This window comes from Tenrec ecaudatus, chromosome 16 (assembly GCF_050624435.1).
Source record: "Tenrec ecaudatus isolate mTenEca1 chromosome 16, mTenEca1.hap1, whole genome shotgun sequence".
Taxonomy (NCBI): Eukaryota; Metazoa; Chordata; class Mammalia; order Afrosoricida; family Tenrecidae; genus Tenrec; species Tenrec ecaudatus.
In genome coordinates, this window is record NC_134545.1 from 50,056,010 (window position 1) to 50,069,296 (window position 13,287).

The following is a 13,287-nucleotide window of genomic DNA, read 5'->3' on the forward strand; positions in this document are numbered from 1 at the left end:
TTCCTAGTGAGCGAGGGAAGTCAACTGCATCTCTGCCTACTAAGCAGGACAGAATTTTAGTGTTTACAAGTGGAGATGATTTTGCATTGCTATTGATTATGTAGGAGTCCTGGTGGCATAGTGGGTTCCTAGTGGGGCTGCTAACCACAGGATTGCTAATTCTAACCTAATAGCTGCTCCATGGGAGGAAGAGGTCACTTCCTGTTTCTGTAAAGATTTATATCCTCAGAAACTCACAGGAGCAAGACAACTCTATCCTGCAATCCTCTAGGTCAATATGAATTAGCGTGGACTCGATGGCAGTCAATTTGTTTTCTTTCTTTTTGTTATCACCAGCCTCCAGTCTCAAAGCTGTTCAATGACTTCAGCAGAGTCAGAGCCAGAGAACTTCGGGGAATGTCACAGACGATTTTCTGTTAGGACTTTTCCTTGCACTTGTAACAGATCACCAAAACAGCCCAGATTTTAGTGTTAACTTTAGATTCCTCCACCTTCCTGTTTCAGTTGTGGAGCTGAAAGCACACATTTCAGAGGGTATATTCAATGGAATTTTGTGTTAGAAACTTCCAGACAATGAGCCATCACAGCTTCCTTACCCTGGAGAATTTGATGATTTGTTTATGTGTGTGTGTGTACATATATGGCTGCATGTGCATGTGTGTGCATGTTTGTGCACACATGCTTCTCCCAATTGATTGTAAGCTCAGTTAAGGATAAAGGAGCTGTGATGTCTTTTCTCATCTAGTACCTTAACCAAAAGCAAACCAGACTCACTGCCTAGGAGTTGTTTCTGACTCATAGCAACCCTATAGGACAGGGTAGAACTTCCCCTGTAGTTTCCGACACTGTCACTGTTAACTATAATGAAGTAGAAAGCCCAGTCTTTTCTCCTGTACTGCCTAAAGCCTTGCTTAGTAAGTGTGAATAGGTGAATAAATGAGCTATCAGATAAACCTATTTTGTTCAGAGCAATGAATTCCTCAAGGAGCTTAACCACAGAGTCGGGAAGATAAGAAAGAGATGAGGAAACTGCAAGATAGGTTGTGATAAGTTGTAGATAAAGGCATAGGTGAGTTCTTTAGGAATGTTTAAAGAATGAGATTATTCTCTTGAGTGAGGTATCCTGGTTAGTTGATGGATGATTCCACCCTTGTTCTTGTGCCAGGCATTGCAAGGGATACAAATAATTATTAGCCACACTCCCTGATCTTAAGAGCCTTATGGTCAAATATGGCCTTAGAGCAAGTGTGGGCAAAAATGGCCTAGCGGCAAATCCAGCCAGCCCCTATTCATGTAGCGCACGAGCTAAGAATGACTTATCTTTTTTTTTTAAATTAGAAAACCAAAAAAACCAAAGAAATGTTTTTTGACATGTGAACTAATAGGAAAACTTAGAGTGTCCATAAATAAAATTTCTATTGAAATAGCCTCTCTCATTTGTTTTATGCTTTGTCTATGACTGCTTTTTCACTGAGTTTAATTGTAATGATGTGGCCCACCAAGCCTAGAAATATTTGCTATCTGGCCGCTCTTTACAGAAAAGGGATTGGGGCAGGTTGAACTAAAGTGGAGAAGAGAAATGACGTTTATGCAGCAACGGTTCCTTTGAGAATGGACCAGTGAATACTGGCAGTCACTAGAGAGCCTGAGAGTTGAAGTGATGCACTAGCTCAGGCTTTTTGTTTAACAGAAGAGACACAAGCTTTGAAAGCGTGTCCACATGCACAGAGCTGGTGAGTGGCTGGATGCGCAGGTGCTCCTAGAGCAGGAGCTAGAGCGAACCAGAGGATGGCGAGAGTATTGTGGGCGGAGTCTGACCGTGAATGTCCTTGGCTTTGGAAAAGGAAAGTTAAGCAACAGAGATTTCCAAAACTAGTGTTTTGAATTTTCTCTTGATTTCTAGAAGGTCTTTGAACCCTACTTTGAGATTTTGGAAGTATACTCTACAAAGGCCAAGAATTACGTCAATGGGCACTGCACCAAGTACGAGCCATGGCAGCTAATAGCATGGAGTGTCCTGTGGACCCTGCTGGTCGTCTGGGTATATGGATTTGTCTTCCAGTCAGAGAGTAAGTATACTGCCTGTCACTAAAAGCATAGTGGTGGCATTTTTCTAGCATTGAAACTCATGGCCCAGTGGCGTGGCGGCTTGAGTTTTTGTTTGGTTCTGGTTTTTTAAATCTGATTCACTTGAAAGCTGTACAATACGTTATAGTTGGTGAGGTTATAATAGGACTGTTGTGTGAGTGTGAGTGCCATTTATGTTGATTTCCTTGAGTTGCAGCTGTGGTACGTGGGATTTTCTTGATATGGCTCTTCTAACCATTGTCTTTGTAACTCCCTCCAAAAGACTGGGGGAGACCATGCAGATTGGTACATATGCATTTTGTCTGTTGGGGCTGGGTAAGAAGCAGGAAGAGGACATTCACTACCATCAAGAGAGCAGAGCTAAGAGTGGAGAACCTCCTTTGGACCTCAAGAATCGTGCCCACCGAACCTCTTCAACCGAAGAGACACAGTTGTAAGACCAAGGAAGCAGCAGAGCCGTGGCGCAGGAGAAGCAGCAGCGTCCAGGATCCCAGCACACAGAGCCAGGGGAAGTGAGTACCACTGGTCAGGAGGCTCTCTTGCCAAGTCAGAACTTCCCAGGCACTTAGTGAGGGAGCTGGGTTTGCTGATGTTGCCGAGCATCAGCTTAAGTTAGAGTGCCGCGCATTTATTATTGGCAGTTCTAAAAGAGCTTTATATGTTTCCTGGGCAGGGAAGAGGCCAAGGGACCACATGCCTGAGCGATGGAGGACCTGAGAGACGTGTGCCTGGGCGCACAGCAGAGAAGAGTCCTCCTAATTGGCAGAACTATATCCTGAGAATTTTTGATCCCGAATTGTAACCTGTTAACTTCCTCAAGGACCTCCATACTTGGGAGTGCTGTCTCGAGCTCTCGTGGCCATTGCGAGGAATGATGGAGGCCCGCCGAGAAGTAGAGTTTCGGGTTGGTGTCCGGGTCAGTGAGAAGGTTGGAGGGTAAAGGCGTGTCTGACCTCCATCTGATAGAGATGGACTTTGTTCTGGTAAGTTTGCATCTCCTTCCTTCCTTCTTGTGATGTCAGGTCAGACACTTCCCCACGTCTGTATTAGAGCAGCTCACGTAGAAACTCCTCGGAAGCTGGGCTTTAGAAGGATCCTTAGATAGCTCAGTGTGACTTAAACCTTCTCGAATTCTGGTTTCTTGCCTGGAGTTGCTAAAACAGGAATGTATTGCTTTCATTTGGGTTTACCTTCCTCAATAAAGGTTAGCTGAATTTAGAGTAACGTTCATGCAGCGACCGTGCGTATCTCCATTGTTGGGTAGGCACTGTGCTCGGCCCCTGTGAGACTGATACAAGTGAGATAGGGTCCCTGTCCTCTTAGAGCTGAACTTTCACTTCAGGGCTACTGTCCTTTGAGCTTCGTTGGCAGGGACTCCTCAGGACGCTTGATTGACGAGGAGACGTTCTTCAAAAGATGAGCAGTGTGGAAGTGGTCAGCTAGCAAATCCTTCCTCCTTCCTAAGGTGTAAGGCTCTCCCTTGCCCACCTCTTTTTCCTCACCCAGAGTCCTGCTGCCTGGGACTGCTTCGTGAATCATTTTCCCCAGTAGGCTGTGCTGGGTAACTTTTGCTTTATTTTATCCAAACACAAAAGGTGGAGTTTGTGGAGGATCTTCTGTAGCAATCTCTCTGCCCCTCTTCTCTCATTCTTCATAGGGTGTCTGAGTTAACATCTTGGGGAAAGGAACCTTAGCACATTGACCAGCCTCTTTAACTGTACATTTCTGTTTACTACTTCTTCCCCCAGTAACTTCAACTTTAGAAGCTAGTTTTTGTGCTTTGATAATGTGTGTGTTAGTGTGTGTGTGTGTATGCATCTTCACCATAAAGGTAGCCGTTGTTCTGTTCAAGACCTAGTAAGCCTTGCAAAATTGACAACCAAGAGGCAAATTTCAGTGCTTATTGCTTTCGAATTAAGTAGAATGAGTCATGCCCAAACTATTTAAATGTTTTAAAAAGTTCTTCTGTCAAATTACTGAACCCCAATTGAAGGCTGAGCATGATAGTGGGACATGAGGAAAGTAAAAGGAAATAAAGGAAAGAACTGGGAGGCAAAGGGCATTTATAGAGGTCTAAAAAAGGGCATGTACATATGTAAATATATTTATATATGAGCTTGGAGGAATTGATGTATGTGCATATATTTATAGGTTTAGTATTAAGGTAGCAGATAAACATTGGGCCTCCACTCAAGTACTTCCTCAGTGCAAGAATACTTTGTTCTATTAAACTGGCATTCCATGATGCCCAACTTTGGGACAAGATCGCTGAAGACAAAGCGGGTGCATAAGCAAATATGGTGAAGAAAGCTGATGGAGTCTGACTATCAAAAGATATAGTGTCTAGGGTCTTAAAGACTTGAAGGTAAATAAGCAGCCATCTAGCTCAGAAGCAACAAAGCCACATGGAAGAAGCACACCAGCCCATGTGGTTACAAGGTACAGAAGAGATCAGTTATCAGGCATCAAAGAACAAAATATCATATCAATGTGTGCTCACCTGCCCAATACGATCACTAAAGACAAATGGGTGCATAAGCAAATGTGGTGAAGACAGTTGATGGTGTCCAGCTATCAAAAAATATAGCGTCTGGGGTCTTAAAGGATTGAAGGTAAACAGGCAGCCATCTCGCTCAGAAGCAACAAACCTCATGGATGAAGCACACCAGCCTGTGCGATTACGATGTGCTGAAGGGAATCAGGTATCAGGCATCAAAGAAGAAGAAAAAAATCAAATCATTGTGAATGAGAGGGAGTAAAGATTGAGGACCTAAGATCCATCTGTAGGCAACTGGACATTTCCTTACAGAAGGGTCTCAGGGAAGAGATGAACCAGTCAGGAGCGACAAGGAATCATTTTCCTCTAGTTCCTAAATGCTTCCCATTTTTCTACTCCCCCCACACTACTATCACGATAGCAATTCTACCTTACAAATCCGGCTAGACCAGAGGATGTACGCTGGTACACATAGTAACTGGAAACACAGGGAATCCAGGGCAGATGATTGCTTCAGGACCAGTGGTGAGTGTGGTGATACCGGGAGGGTGGTGTGCAAAGGGGTAACCGAATACACGGATCTGTATATTACCCCCTCCCTGTGGGATGAACAACAGAAAAGTGGGTGAAGGGAGATGTCGGATAGTGTAAGGTATGACAAAATAATAATAGTTTATAAATTATCAAGGCTTCATGAGGGAGGGGGAAGGGAAGGGGAGAAATGAGGAGCTGATACCAGCTCAGGTAGAAAACAAATGTTTTGAGAATGATGATGGCAACAAATGTACAAATGTGCTTGATACAATGGATGGATGAATGGATTGTGATAAGAGTTGTATGAGCTCCCAATAAAGTGATTTTTAATTATATTAATTTTAAAAGTATGTTATTGGTGCAGCAATAGACCACAGAATCAAATAACACCTTGAACTATGAAAAAAACACAAAAACAATGTTCTCCTGTCTCTATTCCTACTCTTTGCCAGATTGTCTTGTAATTGTGTAGTGTGACTACATTTTGCTGCCTCTGGTTTGGCTGTGGGGAAAGCCCTGTCTTTCAGCTCAGGCTTCTTTCTGTCTCAGGAAGCCTTTTGTCTAATGAGTGTGGTGTCTGCCATCTCACAAGAAGTGTCCCATTCATAGGACTCTGAGGAGCAGCAGAAATGACAGGCTTCTTTTGAAGAAGGTGCATTTATGAAGCAAGTTTGGGCTAGCGCGGTTTGTGTTTCCTTCTGTGATCACAGTCTGTTCAGGGCTTCCCCTCGTGCGTGGTTCTGCAGCTCACCGTGCCCTTGTGATCTGCCGAACTGGCAGGAAAGGCACAGCCTCCTTGGGTTCACCTGCCCTTCGTGTTCAAACACGCATAGCCTGACCTCTGAGCAGTCATGAGAAAATTATTAATAACCATCTATTAATGGGAAATGACATTTAATCTTTATGAGCTTGCATCGAGCCATTTTTGATTATTTTTTTATAACATGTACTGTTTTCTGATATAAAAGAAATACATGTTCAATATAGGAAATTTTGAAAATATTACAGATAGGCCAGAAGACCCAACTTGAAGTCCTGTGACCAATGTGCCTGTAGCTAAATCTGAGTCCGGTGGAACCAGACGGCAGTGTTTGCAGCTCAGAGCTGTACGATCTTAGCAATCTCATACACATCTACAGCACCCTGTTTAAGTTTTTAAGTTCTGACTAGAATTTTAGCAGGCTCAAAATGTCTGCCCTCTAGAGTATGGGGACAGTTTGGGGAGAATTGCCACCACCACCATCACCACTGCTTTTGCTCTAGGGCGTTGCTACTGTAAAAGTATTCTAATAATTGCTTTACAATTAAGATATTATTACTATATTTCTCAAGAGGAGACTGAAGTTTGGACTACTGATACAACTTTGCTGATCTTTAATCCCTAAATCCTCTCCTGAAAGGGGGAATGGGGAAAGGTAATTCTGGAATAAGCTCAGAGGACCTGGCACTTAAGAACTGTACACTTGACATGAGAATGGGCAGGCAGAGTGTTCTGGGCAGGGCTTAGCACTCTCTGAGTGGTTATCTCTTCCATAATGCTGCTCCATGCTTATCAGCTGATACTGCTCTTTTTTAAAATCGTTTTATTAGGGGCTCTTACAACTCTTATCACAATCTATACATCTATTATGTAAAGCACATTTGTACATTCATTGCCTTCATTATTCTCAAAATATTTCTCTCCACTTCAGCCCCTGGCATCAGCTCCTCAATTCCCTTCCCTCCCCGCTTCCCCTCCCTCATGAACCCTTGACAACTTACAAATTACTATTTTTGTTATATCTTGACCTGTCCGACTACTCCCTTCACCCACTTTTCTGTTGTCCGTCCCCCAGGGAGGAGGTCACACATAGATCCTTGTAAACAGTTTCTCCTTTCCAACCCACTGTCCTCCACCCTCCCAGCATCACACTCACACCACTGGTCCTGAAGGGATCATCCACCCTGGATTCCTTGTGTTTCCAGTTCCTAACTGTATATTCTCTGATCTAGCCAGACTTGCAAGGTAGAATTGGGATCATGATGGTGGGGAAGGAAGAAGCATTTAGGAACTAAATGTACTTTTCATCGTTGCTACATCACACCCTGACTGGCTCATCTCCTCCCTGAGACCCTTCTGTAAAGGAATATCCAGTGGCCTCCAAATGGGCTTTGGGTCTCCACTCCGCACTCCCCCCACTCAATCACTATGGTCATTTTTTTTGTTCTGATGAGGCCTAATACCTGATCCCGTCCACACCTCATGATAGCACAGGCTGGTGTGCTTCTTCCATGTGGTCTTTGTTACTTCTCAGCTAGATGGTCGCTTCTTTACCTTCAAGCCTTTAAGACCCCAGACGCTATATCTTTTGATAGCCGGGCATTATCAGCTTTCTTCACCACATTTGCTTATGCACCTATTTATCTTCATAAATCTTATCATAGAGATGAACACACAATTATATGATTTTTTTTTGTTCTTTGATGCCTGATAACTGATCCCTTCAGCACCTCGTGATCACACAGGCTGGTGTGCTTTTTCCATGTGGGCTTTTTTGCTTCTGAGCTAGATGGCCACTTGTTTACCTTCAAGCCTTTAAGATCCCCAAACACTATATCTTTTGATAGCCGGGCACCATCAGCTTTCTTCACCACATTTGCCCACTCACTAGCTTTGTCTTCAGTGGTTGTGTCAGGAAGGTGAGCAGCTGAAACTGTTCTTAATAGTGCTTTTACCTTGGGTCGCTCATAGTGCATCAGCAGAAATCAGTCTTCTGTCGTGAGTGGAAGCAGTAAACACTCCCAGCGTCCAGTGTGTCATCTTGTGCAACTCTCCTAAATTCTCTTAGCCTGCGTCTTCACAGCACAATGGGTATCGCAATGCCTGTCTGACCTCGTCACAGGGCTCCCAGGAAGATTCTAGAGTAATTCATGTGGCAGGAATTTGTCAGCTGTAGAGTCATGTACCGTGGTTCTTACTGGTATTTTCGATGTATTACCTTAGACATTTCTGACGAGTTTACTTTCTGCTCCTTTGGGAATTACATGTTTGAGATAGCTTATGTTCAGCCCATGACTATACTATCTTATCATATTTAATTTCTCCCATCTTTGATCCTGCAATCTCTTCTTTTTGCCCTGCATCATTTTCTCTTGTGGCTTTCATAAAATCAATCTGTTCTTTTACCTCCACCTGGTTAGAGTACTGACCATTTGCAGATGTTTGGACTGGTTTCCATCTCATTACTTAGTTACTTTTTCTGTTAAATAAGGAAGTGTTTTTGTATTTCTTCAACTGTAACATTGTTGGGAATGTTCTGATAACTAGCACCTTAACTATTTAACCTTAGGCTATATTTGGTTGTCAGGCCGTTTTGATACTACTTAAAGTTATCTAGGACAGATCTTGATTAATAAAGGAAACTGCAGACGTTAGGAGAGACCACACTATTTTCATACAGAAGATCCCCGCAGCTGTGCATGCAGTGTACCTCAGTGTCCTGGTTTTGTCCCAGCCGTTCTCGTGTCCGCTCCAGTGCGAGCCACTGAAGGGCGAAGTGGAAAGCCACGGACACATTGAAACAAAGACTAGTGCAGATGCAGGGCCATTACCAATTGTCATGGAATCCGTGTACCTCATGGTAAGCCCACGTGTGTCAGGGAAGAGCTGTGTTCCACAGGGTCTTCAAGAGTTGATTTTTCATAAATGCACCATCAAGCTTTCCTTCCTTCCTTCCTTCCTGCATTTTGTGAGTTGGGTGAACGTTTACAGAGAACATCTGTTTTCCACTCGACACTTTGTTCTCATTTTGTTTCATGTCGTTGACTGCAGTCTCCACAATGGAATGACATATATCCCACTTCCTACCTGTATGTCCTCCCAGTGTCCTCCTCGGTCGGCATCATTTTTTGCTGACCTTCCTCTTAGTTGATATTGCTTTCTCCGTCACACAGGGAGCACTGTCTACTCGCTGGTCTCTGATCTTGCCCTGCAGGTCTTCTCCCACCCTGGTGACCACCAGACAATGTTTGTATGGGCGTGTAACCTTCCTTTGACTTTCTATAAGAGCGGCCTCATGCAGTATTGTCCTTTGTGAGTCATTTATCTCACTCAGCAAAATGCCCTCCAGGTGCATCCATGTCCTCAGGTGTCCCCCCAGATTGGTTGTTGGCCTCTTACCATTGTATTCTATTCCATTGTGTGTTCCCATCATACTTTGTTTATCTGTTCTGTCATGGGCGTTCAGGTTGTTTACATCGTTTTGCTATTGTGAATATTGCTGCCATGAGCACGGTTGGGCATTTGTCTAGTGGTGTCACAGCTCTTGTTTCCTAAAGATAGAGAGCTCGTAGGATTGCTAGGGTATGTGGTGTATGGCTTTACAGCTTTCTAAGGAAATGCTGAACTATTTTCCACTCTCTTTGTCCCATTAAAAATGTCATCAAAACTGTATGAGGATTCCAGTCTCTGCCCCTCAACAGCTCTGGGTGTTCCTGTTGTTTGCTACTCGTGCTGGTGTGGGATGATCCCTCTCATTGCCGTCTTTTGTTGGATCTGTCAAATGGCTAACGATTGTAAGCGTTTTCTCATGTGTTTGCTGACTGCTTGAATGTCTTCTTGCATGTTAATAACTTCTGCCCATTTTCTAATTGAACTTTTGGTCTTTCTTTTGAAGTGCTGAAGTTTCTATACATTTTGTAGACTTATTCCTTGTATGATACGTCATTGCCAATTTATCCCCCAGGCTGCGGTTTCTACTTTTCTCTTCTACTGAATTCTTTTGATGTGCCTATGTGTTTTAATTTTTAGGTGGTCCCCGTCATCTATTTTGTCTTCTGCTCTTTGTACATATTAAGTTATGGTTGATAATATATTTTCCTATGTATCAGGACCTGTGAGCTTGTCACAATTTTTCTGTGATACCTTTCTTTTTAGGTTTAACTTCGAAGTCTTTGGTCTGTCTTGTGTTCATTTTCAATAGGGTGAAAGTATGGGTCTGTTAGATCTCTCTCATGGGATAGATAAACTTTGGTCCTTGGCTTTGCGTGAGAAAGAATTCATGGCGAAGCCTGGTTCATGATCCCGATGAGTGGCATGAAAGATAGAAGTTTCAGATTTCCACAGGCACCCTCAGGGCCCTTCACCCCCACGCTGCCTGCCGAGAAGCTGCTCTAAAGATGCAAATGTCCCCTGGTGGGCTCTGGGTGCTGCCTTTGCAAGTCCTCCCCTGGGAGGTGTGGTCAATGATACCGGTCAACCACATTGGCTGAATTGAATTCATCTAGCCCAAATGGGCCAGTCCAGGTGTAATGCCCACCTATGTGTCCCACCCCTTCCTGGCTGGAAGCTGGAACCTCTGAGCATGTGAAAGGGTACCCCAGTGCCTATGCCAGCTACATAACAGGTCCTGATTCCTTTTTCTATAATTGGCTGTTTAGTTTTGTCATCACCTTTTGTTCAGGAGACTGTCTCTTTCTCATCTACTGAGTTTCAGACTTTTATCAAAGATCTACTTCTGGGTTCTGAATTCTGTACCACCAGTCTACATCTCTGTTGTTGTACCAGTACCAGGCTATTTTGATGACCATGGCTGGGTAGTAGGCTTTGAGTTGGGTGAGTGTGAATGCCTTCTACTTTGTTCTTGGTTAATAGTGCTTTGCTTTTCTTGCTCTTTCTCCTTTCAGTATGAAGTTGGTGATTCATTTTTCTCTGTCTTTAAAGAATGATGGTGGATTCTAAATCAGAACTGCATTACATATATAAACTGATTCTGGTAGTATTGGCATTTATTTTAACAAGTCTTCCTATGTATGATATATTCTTCCATTGTTACTTTTTCTGTGCGTAGGTCTTAGTTTCTCTGGTTAGATCTTTTAGGAAGTATTTCATGTGGGTGGTTATTGTAAATGGAATGTCCATTCTAGGGTTCTCTGTGGGAGTGTAGAAACATCTGTTTTTCGTGTTGATCTTGTCCCTGTCACTTTGCTGAACCTGCAGGTAGTTCCTGTAGTTTTCTTGCTGAGTCTCTGGACTTTTCTATAGAGAGAGTGAGTTCGTTGCCACTTGAATGCCATTTATTTCCTTTCTGGCCTTCTTGCTCTTGTTAATGCTTCCAATATAAAATTGAATAGGATGGAGTCAAAGGACATCCTTGTTTGGGTCTCATTCACAAGAAACATGATTTCAGTCTCCCTTTGTTGAGACTAATGAGGACCATTGGTTTTATACATCAACATTTAGTTATGCTGAGGATTTCCCTTTCTATTCTGTTCAGAATTTTTGTCAGGAATGGCCAATGGATTTTCTAAAATGCCTTTTCTGATAGGATCGTGTGGTTCTTTTTATTTATGTGGTAGGTTATAGTGATTATTTTACTAATGTTGAACTATCCTTGGATGCCTGGTGTTGTGCCTACTTGATCATGATATATAACTTTCCAATATATTGTTGGGTTTTATTTGCTTGACTTTTGTTTGAGATCATGAGCGATATTGGCATACAAATTATTTTTTTAGTAATGTTTTGCCTGATTTGGAGTATTACAATTATGCTTGCTTCATAAAAAGCATTAGGGAGCACTCCATGTTTTAGTACATTCTAGAAATGTTTGGATAGAATTAGTGACAGCCTGTGAATGTTTGGTTGAATTTGCCAGTGAAGCTTTGTGGTCTCAGTCTTCTTTGTTTTTGTTGATGGGAATTTTTACATACCCTGTTCAATTTCTTCCTTTGCTATGGGTCTGTTCAATGTTTCTACCTCAGTATGTGATAGTTTGAAGGTGTAAGTATGCCTTTAGAAATATGCTTTTTTATTCTAGGTTTTCACATTTGTCAGTATTGTTCTTAATAGTTTTTTGTCACTATTGTTCTTCAGCTTCTGATGTGATGTTGCCCGTTTTATTTCTTCATTATGTTATTTATATGATCTCATTCCATTACTTTGTTAGATTTGCCAGTTTTTTAATCTATTAGCACAGAACAAGGGAATGCTCTATGGTCTTAATACCAGAAAAGTTGTGTGCTGAAGTTGTATCCTTTGACTGGATGTACTCAGTCTGCATTCTGGGAAATTAACTCCAGAAGCTGGACTATGTAAAGAAGAATGTGGCATCAGGATTGGAGGAAGACTCATAAGAATCTCTGATGTGCAGGTGACCTAAGCTTAAGAAAATGAAGTGGACTTCAGGTAGTTATCAATGAAGGTGAAAGACCTTCAGTATAGATTATACCTCAACATGAAACAAAGTTAATACAATGGAACCAACAAGCAACATCCTGGTAGATAGTGAAGTTACCAGGGTTTCGTTTTATTTGAAAGTGTCATCAACACCCATGGGATGAACCAAATCCACGGCCATTAAGTGATTCTGACTCATAGCGACCTCTTAGGACAGAGTGGAACTGCCCCTTCAGTTTTCTGAGCTGTCAAGAAATCAAAGAATGTTGCAGGACTCCTGTTTAAATATTTAAACCAATGAATTACATGGCCCATGAATTATGCAGCAATAAAGCTAAAAAGAAACAAAGAAACCAAAGAATGCATTTCATGGAGCAAATGTCTGCAATGAGCCTCTCTAAGATCTTAGAAAACAAAATGGTCACTTTGATGGTGTAAGTTTGCCTGACCCAAGGCATGACATTTTCCATTGCTTAAAAGACGCCTTGCAATAATGGGATGGTGAAGAAGACTGAGCATGCCACGGACTGCCGATGAATGAACAGGTCTCTCTTGGATAAAGGACACCCTAATGTTTGATGTCAAGACTTGTGTCACTTACTTTGGATACATGATCAGGAGCAATCAGTCCCTGGAGGTGGACATCATCCTTGGAGAGGGTCAGAGAAAACGTATGGCTGACCCTCAACAAAATTAGTAGACAAAAGACAGGGTTGTGTGTGTGTGTGTGTGTGTGTGTGTGTTTGTGTGTGTGTGTGTATGTGAACGCGTAGCGGGTTGCTATGAGTTGCTCTGACTAAGTAGTACCCAACAGTGCTCTGTGAGGTTTTTTTCAGGGGTGGGGATAGATGAGAGAAGGAATTGTCTCACTTTCTGTGTATGTGTCTATTGACGTATTTTGGAACTATGGAGCATTTAATCAAAAACTTAAAGGTTTCATTCAATAGGAAAGCAATTTCCAGAATAGGCACAAACATAGAAAGCAACACGTCAGTGGGAGGGAAGGGAAAGC

The 13,287-nt window shown here is 42.6% G+C and overlaps 1 protein-coding gene across 1 annotated transcript in view; it reads left to right on the plus strand.

Moving 5' to 3' along the window:
- LOC142429049 (sphingosine-1-phosphate lyase 1-like) overlaps positions 1-13,287 on the plus strand; it is a 51,644-nt gene that overhangs the window by 7,103 nt on the left and 31,254 nt on the right. The window contains exon 2 of the mRNA XM_075534026.1: positions 1,904-2,069. Coding sequence (XP_075390141.1) covers positions 1,904-2,069 — 166 coding nt within the window. The remainder of the gene's footprint in view (positions 1-1,903; positions 2,070-13,287) is intronic.